The 18,661-nt window shown below is 42.1% G+C and overlaps 1 protein-coding gene across 7 annotated transcripts in view; it reads right to left on the bottom strand.

Moving 5' to 3' along the window:
- Positions 1-18,661, bottom strand: part of RALGDS (ral guanine nucleotide dissociation stimulator) — a 261,650-nt gene that overhangs the window by 31,968 nt on the left and 211,021 nt on the right. For 4 of the 7 annotated variants that reach the window (XM_073600563.1, XM_073600561.1, XM_073600558.1 and 1 more), the window contains exon 2: positions 2,537-2,713. In XM_073600563.1, coding sequence (XP_073456664.1) covers positions 2,537-2,713 — 177 coding nt within the window. The remainder of the gene's footprint in view (positions 1-2,536; positions 2,714-18,661) is intronic. The other 3 variants (XM_073600562.1, XM_073600560.1, XM_073600564.1) reach the window with 1 other exon arrangement.

The raw sequence follows: 18,661 nt of genomic DNA on the forward strand, positions 1-18,661 counted from the left end.
TGTACCTATATATAGCTTTAGAGCAGATAACCTAATGTGATCTTGAATAGTAAAATATTACCTTTTTAACTCGATTTATATAGGATGATGTCACCATGGCTTTACCTTGGGCCACAATGAAGCTACTAATCCCTAGGGTTCCAATGCTGGCCTTCTGAATATGCTAGCATTCTTGCTATTTCTGGCTTCAGAACTTTTAAACCACTAACCTGGCACAAACATTTAGAAAATAAAGTGAGAAAAGTCAGAATATCTGATCTGTATTTGTTTGAGTATTTGTTTAGGTGCCTACTCAAGCCAGCAAATAAAGAAAAAAAAAAATCCTACAGTGGCACTAAATCCACATCATAAAAAATAAATGGTGTATTACATGCTGTTCATACCCACCCAGTCACTATGGGATTCGTTTTCTGTATTCTGCAAAAAAACTGGTTGATCCTGCTGCAATCTCCCCCTTCTGTCCATGTCCCCAATTCAGCTAGGGATTTTGCAGAGCAATGTTGGCAACTCTGCACGTGCTCAGTTTCCAGTGAGGAGTTTCTATGTTGAGCATTTCTTCTCTATCAGCCCATGTGACTATAGAGTCACACATGTGGTAAATGACAGCCCACTTCCTCCCTCTCTCCCTCCTCCTCCATGCCCACTAAGCAGCTAAACATAATGGGGGCAGGATATTACATGTAGATTAATGGAGTCTTCACCCCCTTCTTATTCTAATGCCGCGTACACACGGTCGGACTTTTGGTCTACAAAAGTCCAACGGACGCTGATGGACTAAAGCTGGCTGGTAATCCGATCGTGTGTGGGCTTCTCCGGACTTTCAACTGACTTTTTCAGCCTCAAATCCGACGGACTTTAGATTTGCAACATGCTTCAAATCTTTCCGACGGACTCGAGTCCGGTCGAAAAATCCGCTCGTCTGTATGCTAGTCCGACGGACAAAAACCCATGCTAGGGCAGCTATTGGCTACTGGCTATCAACTTCCTTATTTTAGTCCGGTGTACGTCATCACGTAAGAATTCGACGGACTTTTGTGTGATCGTGTGTAGGCAAGTCTGTTCGTTAGAAAGTCCACCGCAAGTCCGTCGAAAGTCTGTCGGACAGGCTGTCGGACTTTTGTAGCTGAAAAGTCCGACCGTGTGTACGCCCTATAAGACACAGGCTAGAGGGGCGTGACACAGCCTGCGACTGCCACAGGTCTGCCCACACCATGTTATTTCCACAAAATAATAAAGATTTGATTTCAATATATATATTTGTATCATAATTTAAAAGAGTTTATTGATATTAGTTATTTATTTTTACTCTGTAGTCCAACTGCATTGGAACATGTGACCAGCAGTAGAGGACTACAAGCTCCTCCTGCTTAGGTTTCCCTGCAGACAGGCTGGGGAAAGAGCTGGGTCATGTGACCGCTGTATATCGATTAGGAAAAAGGGATTTCGATTTTTTTAATCAAAATAATTCTAGTGCCATCATCCACATACAGAAATAGAAGTGACAACGTCAAATAAACAGCGTTTCCTATCACTTTAAGAGTGGCTTCTAGAAGTATGATCTTTAGGACATAATTACATAGGTCCAACTTGGACCAATGTAAGATTCCAAGGTCCAAAAACATGTGTCCAAGGTGATAGCAGTTACTTGACATAGCAGCAGATAACATACAAGCACTGAAAATTAATGTACAGATTAAAAACAATTAAGGAGGTTAAGTTTAGCAGACATTGCTTATCACGTGCAGAAAGCCAGGGTAGAGCCATGATGGGTATGGTATGAAATTGTATGGAGAACAGCTGCCATGACTGCAGTGTGATTACTAGAGATAGAAGAATATGTACTTGGACTGCAGAACTTAAAGGCATTTGTTTCTGTATCAAAACCTATCAGTGTCTGGATATTTCACTAAGCAGCCAGACAGATTAGGCCTTGGTGTTTGTTTTTTTTGCTATGCGGGGGCCTTATTAGCTGCAGTTGTATGGTTTAATATTGTTTTATCTCCTTATAGGAAAAAATGGCTGTCCAGTTCAAATTTAGATTTGGATAATCCAACAAGCAACCATCATTATGAGCTTTATTCACTAAACACAGAAATGGATAAAAAAAAAAAACCTCCAGGCCTGCTTACATAAGGTGTAGGAGTCATCGGTATGCCACAAAACACAACTAAAAACCCAACATTTCAATAAACAACACCAGGAGGATATCAAAGTGCAGCACTGCAAAAAAAAAAAAAAAAACAATTCAAATCCGAGATCTGCACATTGGCTCTATGCTGTGTTGAACCAAATTCTCCTGTGTATGTCCAATTTGTGTGTGAAAGCCATGAGGATCTTTTTTAGTTTACAGACAGACAAGGGCAGGCACACACAGGTGTTAGTGAAAACAAAGCGGGCAGATCATATACATGATGGCTCGTTGCTGCTTTCCTCTGTCTGCCCTGACCAAATAATAAATGGGATTAATTTTATGAAATCCAAAGAGACCCCTCCGCCTCCCCCCATCCCAGTTTAGCACTAGCCCTGTCTTCCTCACCGTGGTATCCCGGGGTCCGGCAAGCCCGCCTTCCGCATTGCCCATGGGGGACGGTACCCTGCTTACCCCCAGCCATCGCTGCCCCTTGTTGGCGGTGTGGTGGAGCTGCACTTTGCGGAGCGAGATACTGTAGATAACACCGTCATCCAGCTCTTCTCCAATCTCCTGCGCGGAGCTCTGTTAAAAAGCAGAAGAAAAGAAAAAAAGGGAAGGGATGTTAATTATTTTCATCAACCTACTACACATTAAGTGTTTACATGAGAAAATTAGATAGGACTCACACTAGGAAACTGTTTCATGCCCAAGCATGATTGTCCCCCTCCCCACTCCCCTGTGCCCACTTATGTCATCACCTCCGCCAGCCAGACCACAGTGATCCTACCCGTTTCCATACTTAGTGATCCGTGAGAGTTCCATGCTTGGGGCATGGATAGCGATCACACAGATACATTCCATGCATGAGTCCACAAAACTGTGCCCAAACCCAACTCTTCAAGTGGGCCAGGGCACCGTAAAGCTGAACCGAGGCAAGCATGGTACAAAGTATACACATTAGTCAACTGAATTGAATTTCGATTCAAACCTTCTCGGGCACGATACGATTTGCCTAGTGTGAGGAGAATCATACGGTCTACAGAGGTGATGGCCTTTTTTTGCCATGGCTGATGTAGTATTGAAATAAAGAAAACTACAACTCTGGTTTCATTACTCAAATGCTTAAAATAAAGTACATTAGACAATAGGGGTGCAACGGATCAAAAAACTCATGGTTCGGATCGTTCCTCGGATCAGGAGTCACGGTTCGGATCATTTTCGGATCAACAAAAAAAAAAATCTCCCCCACTGTAATATCCACAATCTCCCTATTGGCAGGGTGTGACAGAGTATTGCAGGGTATTGGCGGGTATATTGGCAGGGTATTGGCGGGTATATTGGCAGGGTATTGGCGGGTATATTGGCAGGGTATTGGCAGAGTATCGTCAGGGTATTGGCAGAGTATCGTCAGGGTATTGGCAGAGTATCGTCAGGGTATTGGCAGAGTATCGTCAGGGTATTGGCAGAGTATCGTCAGGGCATTGCAGCAGGGCATTGCAGAGTATTGGCAGGGCATTGCAGAGTATTGTCAGGGCATTGCAGCAGGGTATTGCAGAGTATTGGCAGGGCATTGCAGAGTATTGGCAGGGCATTGCAGAGTATTGGCAGGGCATTGCAGAGTATTGGCACTGCTGCCATCCGATCTCTCCCCTCCACTGTACAGATCAGTACACAGAGGGGAGAGAGGAACCGGCGTCATGACATGACGCCGGTTACAAGTGACCGCTCCGTCATTTGACGGAGTGATCACGTGCTAGACGGCCGCCGGGTGTACCAAGATGGCCGCCGCTCCGGAGCTAGGCCGAAGCCGCGGCCTTTCCTATGGCCGAGGCCACAGAGCGCTCCGCGGATCGCGGGTGTCCCGTACGGATCAACCTCCGCGGATCGGATCACGGATCAATGACGATCCATTGCACCCCTCTTAGACAACATGCTTACAGGAGCAACGGTCCCCAATCCCCAAAGCAACCAGAAACTATCCTTTATGAATTCCAATTACAAGGAAGTAATAAACCCAGACATCTAATAGGCTGCCATGGTTGACAGTCCCTCGTTCATGTAACAGTTACGTAGCTTCTCAGCCTCTCTATCCTGTTCAAAAGCCGCTCTCCAATGGAGCTTCTTTCTCAGCGGAAACTTCAGTAATCCTCTCTCACAATGTAATCGAATCCGCGGCCTCCCTGATAATGACACCCACTAGAACGTGTCCACAGCAGCTGCCAGTCACCAGATGGCCAAGAAAGGCGCATCAAATAATAAAACAAAATGCGATTACCACATAAACCTGTTAAGAGATTAAATGGCTTCTGTTTTTATTTATTTTTTTCACTGCCAATAATACTAGAGACTTGAAAAAAACAGGTTATTTTAAAACGCAAGATTACAAGCTCCTAAGCCAAGACTTTCACGTACAGCTACGCTAAAAGAAAAACTCTCCACAAATGGCACTCATTGCTACCTAGTTAGAAACTTAGTAGGACAATCAGATTACCACTTAATAGACATTCCACCCTTCACAAAGTAAACACACCATTCATGCATTTTCTGAATTGCCTCTTGTCACTTCCCGAGTGCCCCCTTCAAAGCTCACAGTGCCAGGTGCTCCGACACCCTCTTACAAAAAACACGAGTGGCAAATAGACCAGAGAAGATGAGGAAAACGGAGCCCCTGTTCCAGGAAAAGGCTTTCATTATTGAAGTGGGCAAGAGACAGCCTTGGTTTCCTCTTATACAAGGTATGGGATGGAATGTATAGGTTATGAAACGCCCAGTCACTCTACCTGGCAGACCTGAAGAAAGAGGCAGAGATTTCCTCCTTCTCCGCCATTACTATACTTAACCCTATGAATACCTTCCAACATTCTGGGATGGGAAAGGACAAAACGTAGCACAAACGTTTCCTTTAGATCAACTGTTCAAAAACAAAAAAAAAAAGGAGGCTGAATGAAATGTTTAGTGCAGTCTTAAACACTTTTTATATTTAAAATGAAAGTTTTTACTTTTTTTTTTTTTTTTGCTTTTTTAAATAGGAGGTCTTTTTTGTTATTGGGAGAGTGCTTGTGATCAGCACAGGGCCAATCAGCACTGTCCAGACAGAGCCAGGGGTCCTGCATCCTCATAGGACAAACATGGCAGAATGAATATTCCTCCTACAAGCTTTAACCAGACACTAATAGAAGTCACAAGCCTGCTCTAACTGCTGACGAGAAAGGGTATTTAGCAGTTTATATTTACTAAAACTATAGCATTTCCATGTTGTGTGTACTGCGGGAGAGCAGATATAGTGAATGCAGGGTCCTGGGTTTAGTAACAATTTAACTAAATGCAAAGTTCAGCAGAGACTGTTAGAACAGCCATACACCAGCCATACACATAGATTCTTCTACCCATGATAAACCATGTGGATGGAGGAGTCTCCACTGCCAGCTATTGTATTTCGGCAGTAGCAACACTGGTGGCTGCTTGAATACTCAAAAAAGTTACTTCACCTAATGCCGTGTACACACTAGCGGAATGTCCGACAGAAAAAGTCAGATGGGAGCTTTTCATCGTATATTCCGATCGTGTGTATGCCCCATCGGACTTTCTACGTCGAAAATTCTGACGGACCTAGAAAGAGAGCATTTTCTAAATTTTTCGACAGAACCAATCCCCATCGGGAAAATCGCTTGTCTGTATGCTGTTCCGACGTACCAAAAACGACGCATGCTCTGAAGCAAGTACTATTGGCTACTGAACTTCCGCTTTCCAGTCCCGTCGTACGTCACCGCGTTCTGGACGGTCGGAATTTGGTGTGACCTTGTGTATGCAAGACAGCTTGAGCGGAATTCCGTCGGAAAAACCTTCAGAGTTTATTCCGACGGGAAAACTGGTCCTGTTTACAGGGCATAATTGAATGCAGTCACTGTTCAGGTATTTTGTCTCTGGTTCCTTGAAAACTTGAAGTTAGTCAAGCAGGGTGGCGCTGATATGGCCACCAATGGCTCAAATTTGGACTGACTCCTGCTGAATCAGCCAAAATTTGAGCCATGGGTGGCCAGCTTGACATGGTAAGCTTGGTGGACCTGGAAACTCGGGTTTAGAGTTTGTAAACTGCCAAGCTGTCAAGTTTTAATCTGGTAGAGCAATAACATTTACCAATGGGCCAATCTACTATACCTAAAATTACCAAGTATATCCCACATATACACCCACCAACCACACAACGGACAGATAATCTTTGCCATCTTTGACTGTCCCCCTGTAAAAACAAAGTGTTTGGGCAAAATACCCGGACAAGGTTGGATGTTGTACAATGCTTAGAATCGCCTAAAGCCCAACTATGTGTTTAGGAGGCATCTTCAAAGCTTTTCCAGAACCCCAGCACACTTTGCAAGTTGCTGATGCCTTGAAGCAAACTCATTTTGATTTGTAATGTGCGAAATTTACAAAGCGGTTGGAAAGCCTAAGAACATAAAGCAAATGCTTCACCTCCATGTGATGAAGCTTAAAAATGGTTTTGAGGTTCTGTGATTTTTATTTATTTTATTTTTTTTTTAAATGAAACAGAGGCGAGCATTAAAATTTTATAACTGGGGAAGGTGGGCATAAGGTGGAATTCCATTTTTTTCTATCTCTTCTGCACAACTGACTACTCACAGCTTTTTTTGTGACACTTAGTTTCAAAGCATATCAATGTAAAAAAAAAAATAAAATAAAAAAAAAAAAAAAAAAAAAAAAAAGAACAATTATCTCTACAGAAGACAGAAGGGGAAGGACCTGTAGTAGCTGAAGTGAAAGGGTTAAAGTCAAGTTGGTTTTGCTTCCCCATTCTCAGCTTGTCACATGCACTTTCTGCACATTCAAGAAATTCCCCCAAAACTTCCTTCTCTTGTCCTCAGAATTAAGGCAACCTAATAAAGTTGTTCTGGGTTTCGCTCTAACCGCAGACTTTCTGACAGGGCTGGTATGGCGCAGGTCTGGCACGCAGCGACTATAAAGCACCTCTCTGTAAAAGAGAATTTATTAGAAGGTCTTTGAAGGAAAACCTGCATATCCGCTTACAAGAACGCGTGTAGTTTAAAGGGAGTAAAGCTTGGTTAAATGAAAACCCAATGTAAGGAAACCAAGCTAACCACTGTGCTGCCATTTTGTTTCAACAAAACCTGACTATTGTTCAGACAAATGTGGCTTTTTGGATAAAAAAAGGAGATCCTATCAGGTCACACAATTCGCAGACTATTTAATACAAAAAATGTCCTTCGGTCATAAGTGCTGTTATGCAAAATATATGCAAATATCCAGACATTTCTATGCAAAAAACAGAGACGACACAAACTGACTTTGCTTTCCTGTAGCTCAAAAAAAAAAAAAAAAAAAAAGAGATGTGTCTACTATGGTTTTGAAAAGCTAATTTTTGGTTTTGTCCCTTTGTGCTTCTGCAAAGGCTCAGCGTACATTTAATCAGCACATAGTTTCTTACTGTATGTGTGAGAATGAAAGGGAAAATGTGGCTAGTATTATTCTTTATAAACTGCCAACAGCGCATTTTATAAAAAAGTTCAATTCACAAACACTAGATGACTATTACAGAAACTTGATGCAGAGAAAAAAGAAGAAAGCATACCGTATATACTCGAGTATAAGCTGAGTTTTTCAGCACATTTTTTTTGTGCTGAAAATGCCCCCCTCGGCTTATACTCGAGTCAAGCACTTTTCTGCAGCAGAGAATGACATTTTCCAAACCGACTTTGGGGCCCCGTATCTCGGGGCGACTTTGTGCTAGGAAAATTTGGTGTGCAAACCCAGTGAAACTAGCACTATAACATATCCAAAGCTGGGGTTCCTAGCATCAAGTGGCCCCGAGACACGGGGCCCCAAAATCAGTTCGGAAAATGTCATTCTCTGCTGCAGAAAAGTGCTTGACATTTTCCAAACCGACTTTGGGGCCCCGTATCTCGGGGCCACTTGGTGCTAGGAACTTTGGATATGTTGTAGTGTTAGTTCCACTGGGTTTGCACGCCAAATTTGGGGTTCCTAGCACCAAGTGGGCCCGAGATACAGGGCCCCAAAGTCGGTCAACTGTGTCCATCTTCAGCAATGTCATTTCCGGACCCTTTGGGTCCAGAGACCCCAAATTTTGGCTGCAGCTAGAGGGCACCTAGGAACCCTTAACTACTGAGTTTGAAGTTCAGGGCACCTATGGCTGCAAATGGGCACAGTGAGGCATGCAAATGGGCATTGTTGACCCTCTTTTCGAGGCTTATACTCAAATCAATAAGTTTTCCCAGTTTTTTGGGGTAAAATTAGGTGCCTCGGTTTATATTCGGGTCGGCTTATACTCGAGTATATACAGTAATTGATTTAATGTTATTTTTTGGGTGACTGGTGGCCATGGTTGCACAACACTAAGACACTTCCACTTATAAAGGCACAAAAGCCTAAAACCATGGTTGCTATGGGCAACACAAAGACACTTCTGCTGATAAAAACACCTATAAGTCAGCCAATCTATTGGTTACCAGTCAGTACCCCATGCATTTTTTTTTCTAGGCTTCTAATACACACTGGACGTCAAATTGTTGAATACCTGCTGTCCACAATCTAATTGCTATGGGCACAGACAATTCTTATTTCGGACAAACAAGGGCTTGGTTCTCATTGAAACATTAGGCTGGCAGCTCATACATATTAGTTTACAGAATGGTTGCCACCAACATGCCCAACCCTTAAACCCCAAAAAAGAATTTCTTTAGAATTTCTAAGCTTGCATATTTAGATTCCGGACATCATTTCTGTACGTAATAAATGTGGTTTAAAATCAGTATTTTTGTAACACATGGTTCCTCATTTTATTGCTGATATTTTGTTTTTATTTTTTTAAGAAAAATATCTGATTATCCTGCAAAAATGTTACCAAAGTAACCAGGATGGAGTAAAGAGGAAATAATCTGGGCTTTGGGGGGGGGGGGGGGGGCCTCTGTGGGCATGAAAGGGGATGCAAAAAGCACTGGCAAGCCAAAGATGATATTGGGTTATTAGAGGTGAAAAAAGATATGTAAAAAAAACAAAAAACAAAAACCACAACACAAACCGAAAAGGCCAGATCACATGCTTTGAAACAGGTTAAGGTTTTTGTGCATTTAACAGCCCAAAATCTGCAGACTACTGCCTACATCAGCTTTTCTCAAAACCAGGGTTCCTCTAGAGAAGTTGCTAGGGGTTCTTTGAGCAGTTAGCAATTTCTACTCTCAGACAAGCAAGCACTGGCACCACTGATCTTTTCAGCTACTGTATCTGTAAGGAGGACATTCTTCACACTGTCCGCCAATGTAAGGAGCATTCTTCCCACCAACTACCAATGTTAAAACCCAACTTTAGAAAAAAACAAAACAATTACCCCTTGCAATGTGACTGCATCCACACTGCAAGGGTAAAATTGCTCATTTAGGTGTAGGGGAAAAATAAAAGGACATCATCAAGACCAAAGTAGGGTCTGAAGCCCTGCATTGGATGTGTTGATTCAGACGGGCAGCTCACCACCAACGCATGGAGGAGTGAGGCAGTAAGTGAGATTTAGGTAAGTAAAACAGTTTTTCCTTTCCCCTAGACCAGGGGTCTCCAAACTTTTAAGCAAAGGGACAGTTATGGGCCAGTTTACTGTCCTTTAGGCTTTTTGGGGAGGGGGGGTGCCCCATTGTTGGGATAAATAGGAAGAATAGTGCCCAATCATTGCTCTCAGTTGGTGGAATCGTTTCCCAAGGGCCAGATAAAAGCAAGCAAAAGGCCACATTCAGCCCTTGGACCACAGTTTGGAGACCACTGCCTTAGACAAAACAAGCAATTAACCCTTGTAGTGTGGACGCAGCCCAACTGAAATGGATAATTTTTCCAGAATTAGACTTTAAGGAGTCTCTTCTCTCACTGACCACCAGTGTAAGGGGGCCCTTTTCCCAGTGACCACAAATCTAAGGGGGCTGTTCTCCACAAGCCACCAACGTAGAAAGGTGCTTTTCGGACCACAAACACTACAATTTTTACTGTCTGCGTTTAATTTCTGCTCATTATTAATTTCATTTGGCTATTCCTGAATATATTATTGCTATACAGAGCAGCCCTGGGTGTCAAATATGCCAAGCACGTCACATTCCTTATTCTTTTATCCATCCCTACATTTCAGTAGATAAAATTACTGACATGGGTTCTCCGAGACCTGAAAGTTATTTTAAGGCTTCCTCAGGTGTTAAAAATGTTGAGTCTATGCAAACCCTGTGAACAGGCATGAGGTTGTTTGTGGCTTTGACAAAACTAAAGTCCAGGCACCAGCAATAGGCTGCAAGTAAAACGTAGCTATAGATGCAAAGCCCCAACACATCTCAATGAACCTGCAAGAACCAACACACAGGCCACAATGTCACACTAATGTGGTTGACGTGTGATACATTTATGCAAGTGCAAATCAGCATTTCAGCTTCAGAAAGTGAAATGGAAACCTAATTTACATTATTACAGTAAATGAGAACAAAATGTCAAAGCGAAAAGATTTTTTTTTTCTTCTCCCCAACATCAACAATGTCTAGTGGTATGATGGGCTGTTTTCTTCATTCCTGGTCAAGCACACAAGATGGCCACCTTGATTTAAGTACAGGAGACAATATTTTACGTAAAGTAATGATTTGTGAGAAAGTACAAGCTGAAATTTCCATCATAACAGAATTTTCAACATTTACATTTGCTTTTCCAGGAGCATCCAGTGAAAGCTGTGTGCATTATACGTCTGATCCAAGGCTGCACGACACTTGAATAGTAATCAGACAGCTTGGAAGCCAATGTGGGGAAGATCATGAGGTGACAGACAACTGCCATCTGGGAAGTCATGCAGCAGAGCAGAAATGTGCTGGAGGAAAATACATGAAGGGCCGACTAGCAAATGCGATCACAACCATATGTCTGGTCTCAGTAGGAATGCAAAAGCTGAGACCTCAAAAGGAGGCAGCAGACAACATACGCCATTACCGGCATTACCATCAGTGGCTAACCAAGGCAGCCCGGCAATTACACTTACTATTTAAGCCTGCTTGTTAGCTTATTAGAGGAACCTGTCAAGACTGGCATTGAGGAACACCATCCTCAAACTTCCTTCGCTACTTGGCAAGTCTCTGATCTGCATATCCAGTGTTGGATAAATGAAACCCCAACTGAAAATATTATATATTGCAAAGGAAGAGAGAAGGAACCAACAGGAAAATATGATTAGGATTTACGCCGCAGAAGTCAGACCGGTGCACTTTGTTTTTATTCTTCAAAAAAGCCCCCTTGGTGGTGTTCAATTTCCTACTCATCTCTATATTCTTAGAAATTGATTTCCGGGATTAATTTAAAACCATCTCCAAGAGGCAAAACAAAAAACAGAGGCAAAAGGTTTACGAAAAAAAAAAAAAAAAAGTGACTCATACCCCAATCCCTCCCATCTACAAGCTATTGTGGTTATGTGGCCACAAGTGTTAGTCATTCCGCTACAATACAAGGACACATAGTGACAGCATGAAACAAAACAAAGGCTCCAGGCCGCCTTTTGTTGCTGCCCCTTGCTGTCATCTAGTCATTATTTTGTGAGGACCTGACCTTCGGAAAGTAACCAGCCGTGCAATATATTATACAGTGACGAAAAGAGTATGCAATTAAAAGGAGATACATTCCAGAGATGGGAAGAAGGGTTATGGTGCAGAGTATATAACACGCATTTAAATATATAAAAAACACACATACTTTAAAATTACATACATACTCACAGTATCGAGCACTCCACAGGTCTTGAAACAGGTGGGTAAAATATCAAAAATTCTTTAAGAATGTACGATAAAATGGAAATATTTTAGCAAACTTGGGAACCCTGGCTCACATACATTTTGGGAAGACCTAATGCTCCTTTATGATGTCTTTTATTCACCAGTGAAGGATAGGACAGGATGGCTGGTTGTTTTCCTTGTATTCTTTCTTTCTTTTGCTTAACTTTAAGGAGAAGTCCAGCCTGAGCTCGTTTGGCTGGGCTTCTCCTATGGGTCACAGGAGTGCAATTCGTTTTGCACTCCTGTGACCCGTTTTTAGCAGAGAGCGGGCTGAAATTCGCGCTCTGCTGACGTCACAGGAATCAGTCCAGGCACCGCGCCATCACGACAGTAAAGTCTGGACCTGCCAGGTGCCTGGACTGATGCCAGTCTCAGCCTCTCAGCGAGCCGCTGAGAGCCTGAGACGGCCTCTCCCCGCCCCTCTACACCTCAGCCCAGTGAGCATGGGGAGGGGGCAGAGCGGAGAGCTGCTGACTGACAGCAGCTCTCCACGCTGGGAGCTGAGAGAACCATCGGTGATTTTCGATCGATTGGTTCTCAGTGCAGAGGCGCCAGGGGACAGATGCAGCATCAGACCGATGCTGCATCCACCTAGGTAAGTAGGAAACTGGGAAAAAAAAAAAAAATCATACTTCTCTTTTAAATCTTTTCTATCCTTCTCTATCAGCTACCCAATTCCCCCCCCCCCCCCCCCCAACCACAGAGCAAAGCGTTAGGCCGGCCATACGTGGAGCAAATTTCTTTCCTGCAACCCGGCATGATGGTTGTATCCAAGTTAATCAATCAACTTGGTACATTCAACTTGCCCATACACAGTTCCTGTTGAACTGGCTTAGATTCGAACCGTGTATGGCCTGACTTAGGCCTCCTGGGAGAGGCGCAGAAATAGGACACCTTTCCCTGGATGGGAGTTGGTTTGACTAGCCCGGCTTAGACTCTACATTATACCACGATCGACAAAAGATATCTTCAGAGTCAGTTCCTATATATACCTGGATTGAATATCCTCCTCTGGCCCGGAGTGATTTATTCAGGAGTGTGTGTGAGCAATAGGAGACCAAGTTCTAGTCTTTATGGTTACTTGTGTTCTATATATTATTTTGTATAGTTTCGAATATTCTTTTCACAAGTTTGATCGGCTTCCACGATTAAATTACACAAGCTGAAATATCTGATTGCTATCCCCTCCCATGTATTGTTCAACTGTATTTGCCTGGGCTCTCTTGTTTTGTACTTTAACTTTAAAATCTAATAAATGGGTAATAATCTTCTATTGGTTGAACTAGATGGACTTTTATATCTTTTTTCAACCAGACCAACTATGTAAAAAACTTTGGATAGAAAATTCTTCAAGAATGGTTACAGGATTTTTTATATTTATCCACCAGTTTAAAGCCCTGTGGAGTGGTCACTACTGTGTCAGATAAAGATTATACTAGAACATGGCTATCAATTACATTAATAAAATAGTGATCATTTACTTGTGTACCTATAACTTCTTTATGACCTAAACATGACCACAGATCTCAGATGGTGGTCAGCCATCCATATGTGTTCTGAAACAGGTTTTACGAACATGGATTTTCACATAAGGGAAACTTGCAAGGTTGGCCTCGTAAGTGGAAGAAAGAAGCTAGGATTTTAGGAAAACCCAAAACAGTCGACCACTTTATCCCACCTAGAACATAGGACTGGACAGTCCTGATTATAACAACTAGCAAATCAGGTAAAGCTTTTTATATATCTCATGTTTGTAAAGTAACATTATCCATCTTGTCCAGTGGGAAATGTTCTATAGTTACGGAGATGGTCAGAGGAGACTGCCTCGCATACAGAGATAAATGAGGCCCAACACATAGAAGAGGGGAGTCTGCCAGGGCACCAATGATTCTCAAGTGCCTGAGTGGGAGGTAAACTGGAAGAAGCGGTCATTTGCTGCTGTGGAAGTCTTGTGACAGGGCCATGCATGAAGCCAACAGCTCAGCAGCAGATTAAACCCATAAACCTCTTAGTTCAGCAGGAGACAGACTGTTCTGGTTTGGACAACGAAAGAAAGAAACTTCATTGTTTCTTGGATATACACAAAAAAAAAAAAAAAAAAAAGGAAGGAAGGAAGAAAGAAAAAGGCTCAGTGATACCCTAATTTTAAATAGAACACAAGATCATCTATGTATTTGGCAAGCATCCATTCAGTATAGATGTGCAATGTATACAAGTGATCAGAGTCAAAGAAAGCTGATGTAAACTTTTTTCTAGAGGAAAAACCTTTTTTTTTTTGCAGATGCCTCTTCTGGCTAGGCTTCAAAACAATTTAACGCTTAAAAGAGAGTCTAGTTAAAGTAAACTTTAAGCATGAGAAATATGGAAGCTGTCTTTGTTAACCTGTTTCTGGATGTGCTTGGCTGTCTCTGGCTTGAATGTCCTCCCAGTTTTGGGTCTAGAACAATCGCTTGGCCAGTTGGGGTAGGTTAGATCTCCATACATATTCCAGCTCAGTCAGTCATAAAGTATCGAGGTCAATAAATCAGCATGGCTGCCAGGGAACTAGCTTTTTTAAAAGGATTCCCAGTACAGGCTTTTTTTTAATAAGCAGTAAAACAAAGTTGTTTTAATTCTTACTTTTGGCATAACCAAGGTGGAAACATGGAGACAAAAATTTAATATTTAAATGGCAACAGCTCACAGGTAGCTGCCATCAGTAATGGTGTTTTAATGGGCCTCTCATTCTCATGAATGGCGGCCCTCCATTTTATGTGCAACATTAAGGCAGAGGTTTTAAATACCCAACATACAGAATCAAACCTCAATACGGCACTTTGTTCTAGTTAAACTACCTTCTTCTCATGAAAGACTGCCCTTCTCCAAATGCCAACATCAAGGAGGCAATGTTAAATCAATACAGTGGAAAAAGTCATATTTGAAAGCTTGGCCCTCATTCTCATTATATTGGAGGTGATCACAAAATAGATGTCACTACCCAAAGAATGGTCATCACTACTGTGTACACAAAATATCAAAAGCAAGCAGGCAGGCAATCCCTTACGACAAGCTCTCCCAACTTCATTAAATGACCATCAACCTACTCCTGTATTGAGACAATAAAACGGTCTATCACTACAGCAAACTGACCATTGTTCCTTATCGCAACCTAGGAGTACATTGTGTACACATATGTTTGGGCACTACACACCCGTTTACAAAAAAAAAAAAAAAACACCCACACCTTTGTTCTTCAACTATTGAAGCAATTCCAAAACTACAAATTTAGAATTTCTCTTCTAAAACAACATAGGAACCATTCCTTAGCACCACAACAGAGGCTCAACGAGATTCCAATAAGGTGAAAGGGAGAACAGGAGGAAGACAGAAGGTACGATTATGGTGACTCATGCCTCGGAAATGTCATTAGCAAAGCATAAGGGTAGGCCAAATTCCTATAGATGGCAAGATGAAAAAAATGGCTGCTTCAACAAACATATTTCAGCTCCTCCACCACAACAGAAAACTGCACGTATGAAACTAAAATTCAAGAAACATTCTCTGGTGTTGGTTCACAATGCACAGCTGGTGGAATTATTAAACGTAACCCATTACCAACTTTACCTACTTTGTCTGCAATAGAATAACTGTTCATGTATGTTATCCCCGGTATCAGACAACCTCACAAATCATCTGCTTGTCCATACTTCAGGATTAGCTACTGCTAAGCAAGCAAAGCTTCATATGCCTCAAGTGTCTCCATTACATTTTCAAGGTTCTTTGGCTTATTTCCACAGATGAATGTAGTTTCTCTAAGGGTGTACTCACACTAGGCACAGTTGCTTTGTCTACCTCCACCAACTCGCCCCTTGGTCTGTGCTTAGTCTTACACTATGCCATGCCAGAGCGTGCTTGCATCATCTCCTCTGCCAAAAGGGACCACAGAGATCCCCGATTTCATGGTCCACGAGTGCTTACTTATCTCTGGGAGTTCCGTGCTTGGACGTTGCTAGCGATCACAAATGCATACCATGTCCAAGTCCAGCTGAACTGTGCCTGAGCCCACCTTTTCAAGCAGGTATGCTGAACTGTATCCGAACTCGCCTCCTAAAAGTTGGCCAGGGCACGGTATGCTGAACTGTGCCTGAGCACGGTACGGAGCGGCCGCTTTAGTCAACCAAACTGGACATTGGTGTATAAATATGCCCAGGCATGGTACAGATCGCCTAGGGTGAGCACGCCATAAAACTCATCACGACATGTCGTATGGAAGTATTTTTCATAGTTTTTTGAGCTTGGGACTAATAGATAACAGCCAACATTCACGCTGTCACGGAGGTCTTGTAGAGGAGAGATGTGCAACCCCCAGATCTGTGTCCAACACCCTCATTTCCAATTATGTTTCGCCAACGCAACGACCGTGAAATCCTTTTCAGTGTACCCATCACATTTAATAGCAGAGCCACTTTCAGACGTTCAATGAGGACTTCCACACAGCAATTACCATCTATGATATGCGGCATTTGATACAAACCAAAGGCGACACAGAAAGAACAAAACCGTAGGAGGTCAAACATACCGCACAGAGACAGAAGACAAGTAGAATAGATCACCTCAGATACCTGGCTGAGAGCAAAACTGAGGTTAGGATGCTAAATTATATTACTATTGATTGTCTTCTCTGAAAGGCAGTATCCAAGTTGGAGTTTAAACCAATTATAATTAAATGAATCATCACAGTCAAATTTAAATATGAAAAAAAATTAGACAGGCTATAAAGGAAAGAAAAACATAAAAGCACAGAATACGACATTATGTTAGAGATAAATCAAGTATAAATCAAGTTGGCTTAACCCCCGATTTCCCACACAATAACCTGCATACTACCCCTTTACCAAATTATAACCGATGATTTTGCTTTGCTAGTAATAAATACCTCAAGCTCAGCCCTTAGGACCTTCAGGAGCATGCCGTCAATTCCACAGAATATTTAAAGAATTCTTGTACTGCATAAAGCTAGCTTCATACTTTAGCATTTTAATTTTTGGTGCTTTTTTTTTTTTCTCTTCTTTTTTACGTGTGTTTGTACACTCGTTTTTGATGCAAGGTGTAAGTGCTTTTGTTTAGGTCAGTGAAAAACTGGTTGCTAGGAGGAGGAGCAGACTATTGTAGGGTGTGAAAAAACACACGTTACATGTGTTTTTCAGGTTCTCCTATTCAAGCCTATGGAGCCAAAAACACATGATCCTGCCCAAGACAAGCTCCTGTATTTCTTTGGCACAACAAGTGACAGCACATCGCTTAGATGTTAGTGGGCCCCATGGAATAAAATGGAAATGCTATTGTTGAGCGGTGTTGTGCTTCTAGAAATACGCAACTCAGTTTATGTAAATTTTATATATGGTGTTTGCAATAATGCATTTTAAGGCTCTCCAGCTAAGCAATAAACACAAAAGGCTTTTCCAAAGAATGACACATTGACATACTTTTGAAATTCTTTCAACCTTCAAAAATTGATAATTGGAACTCTAACCACGGTCAAAGTCTTTACTAAGCTACTGAGCCATAACTATGATATAGTTCCTACAGTCCTTAAGGCTGGGTTCCCACCTAATACGGATGTGGCTCACAGCAGGGGGTCGGGTGTGTCCCTGTTCTCTGTTCCAGGCCCAAATTTTTGCCTGAATTTGGACCTGAAACTGAGTCAAAGACGCTTAGGACCCCTGTGCAAATGCGTTCCACGGCCGCCCCGGAGATGTGTGAGACACACTCTCCTGTCATGCGAATTGGATGCAGGGAAAACGTCATCCAATTCGCATAAGAGTGAACCCAGCCTCAAGTGTTACTAAATCCAGGACCTCACAATTCACTATATCTGGTTTCCCACAGTACACAGAACATGGAAATGCAACAGTTTTAGAAAATATAAACTGCTTAATACCTTTTCTCATCAGCAGTATATTGCAGTCTTGCCACTTCTATCAGTGTCTGGTTAAAGCTTGTAGGATAAGTTTTTTTATTCTCCTAAGACTGTCCTTTGAGCCTATAGGACCTGTCTGGACAGTGCTGATTGGCCCTGTGCTGATCACATTCATCCTAATAAAATAAAAAAACTGTAGCAACACACACCAAACTGAGCATGTGCAGAGTGACTCCAAAGGCTCCGTCTCATCAGGAGATGGACTGGGAGACTGTGGAAGAAGGGGAGGATCAGAGAAGACAGGATCAAACAGCCTTTTTACACAATGTGGTTCCACAGTGAGTATAACAAGCATGCTTTACTACATATAAAGACTGATTTTACTGTTGTGGAGTTAGTAACACTTATAAAAACAAAAATGGTTGCCATGGGTGGCAGACAAATTTTCTTTTTAGAGCATGTTATACTGAACACAAAGTGTTCACAAATGAAGACCTATGCACTTGATTTAAAATAGATGTAATAAATAATGGTGGATAGTAACCTCTTGCACGATCAGAAACCAAAATTACTGACATGCTAGATAGGTAGGTATTTGCAGAACGTTGTATTGCATGATGTTTGCAGATGGTCTTTCATGTTTTTAGGCTTGGACAATGTTAAACTGACCCACTAAACAGCTGAAGTGGATGTAATATAGGGTGCTTTAGTGAGACCCTGAGAATTTGGCTTTTTTTTTTTTTTTTTTTTAATAGCAGGGTTGAATGGAAGAAGGAAGAGGGGAAAAAAATAAAAAAAACACAG

This window comes from Aquarana catesbeiana, linkage group LG09, assembly GCF_042186555.1.
Source record: "Aquarana catesbeiana isolate 2022-GZ linkage group LG09, ASM4218655v1, whole genome shotgun sequence".
NCBI lineage: Eukaryota > Metazoa > Chordata > Amphibia > Anura > Ranidae > Aquarana > Aquarana catesbeiana.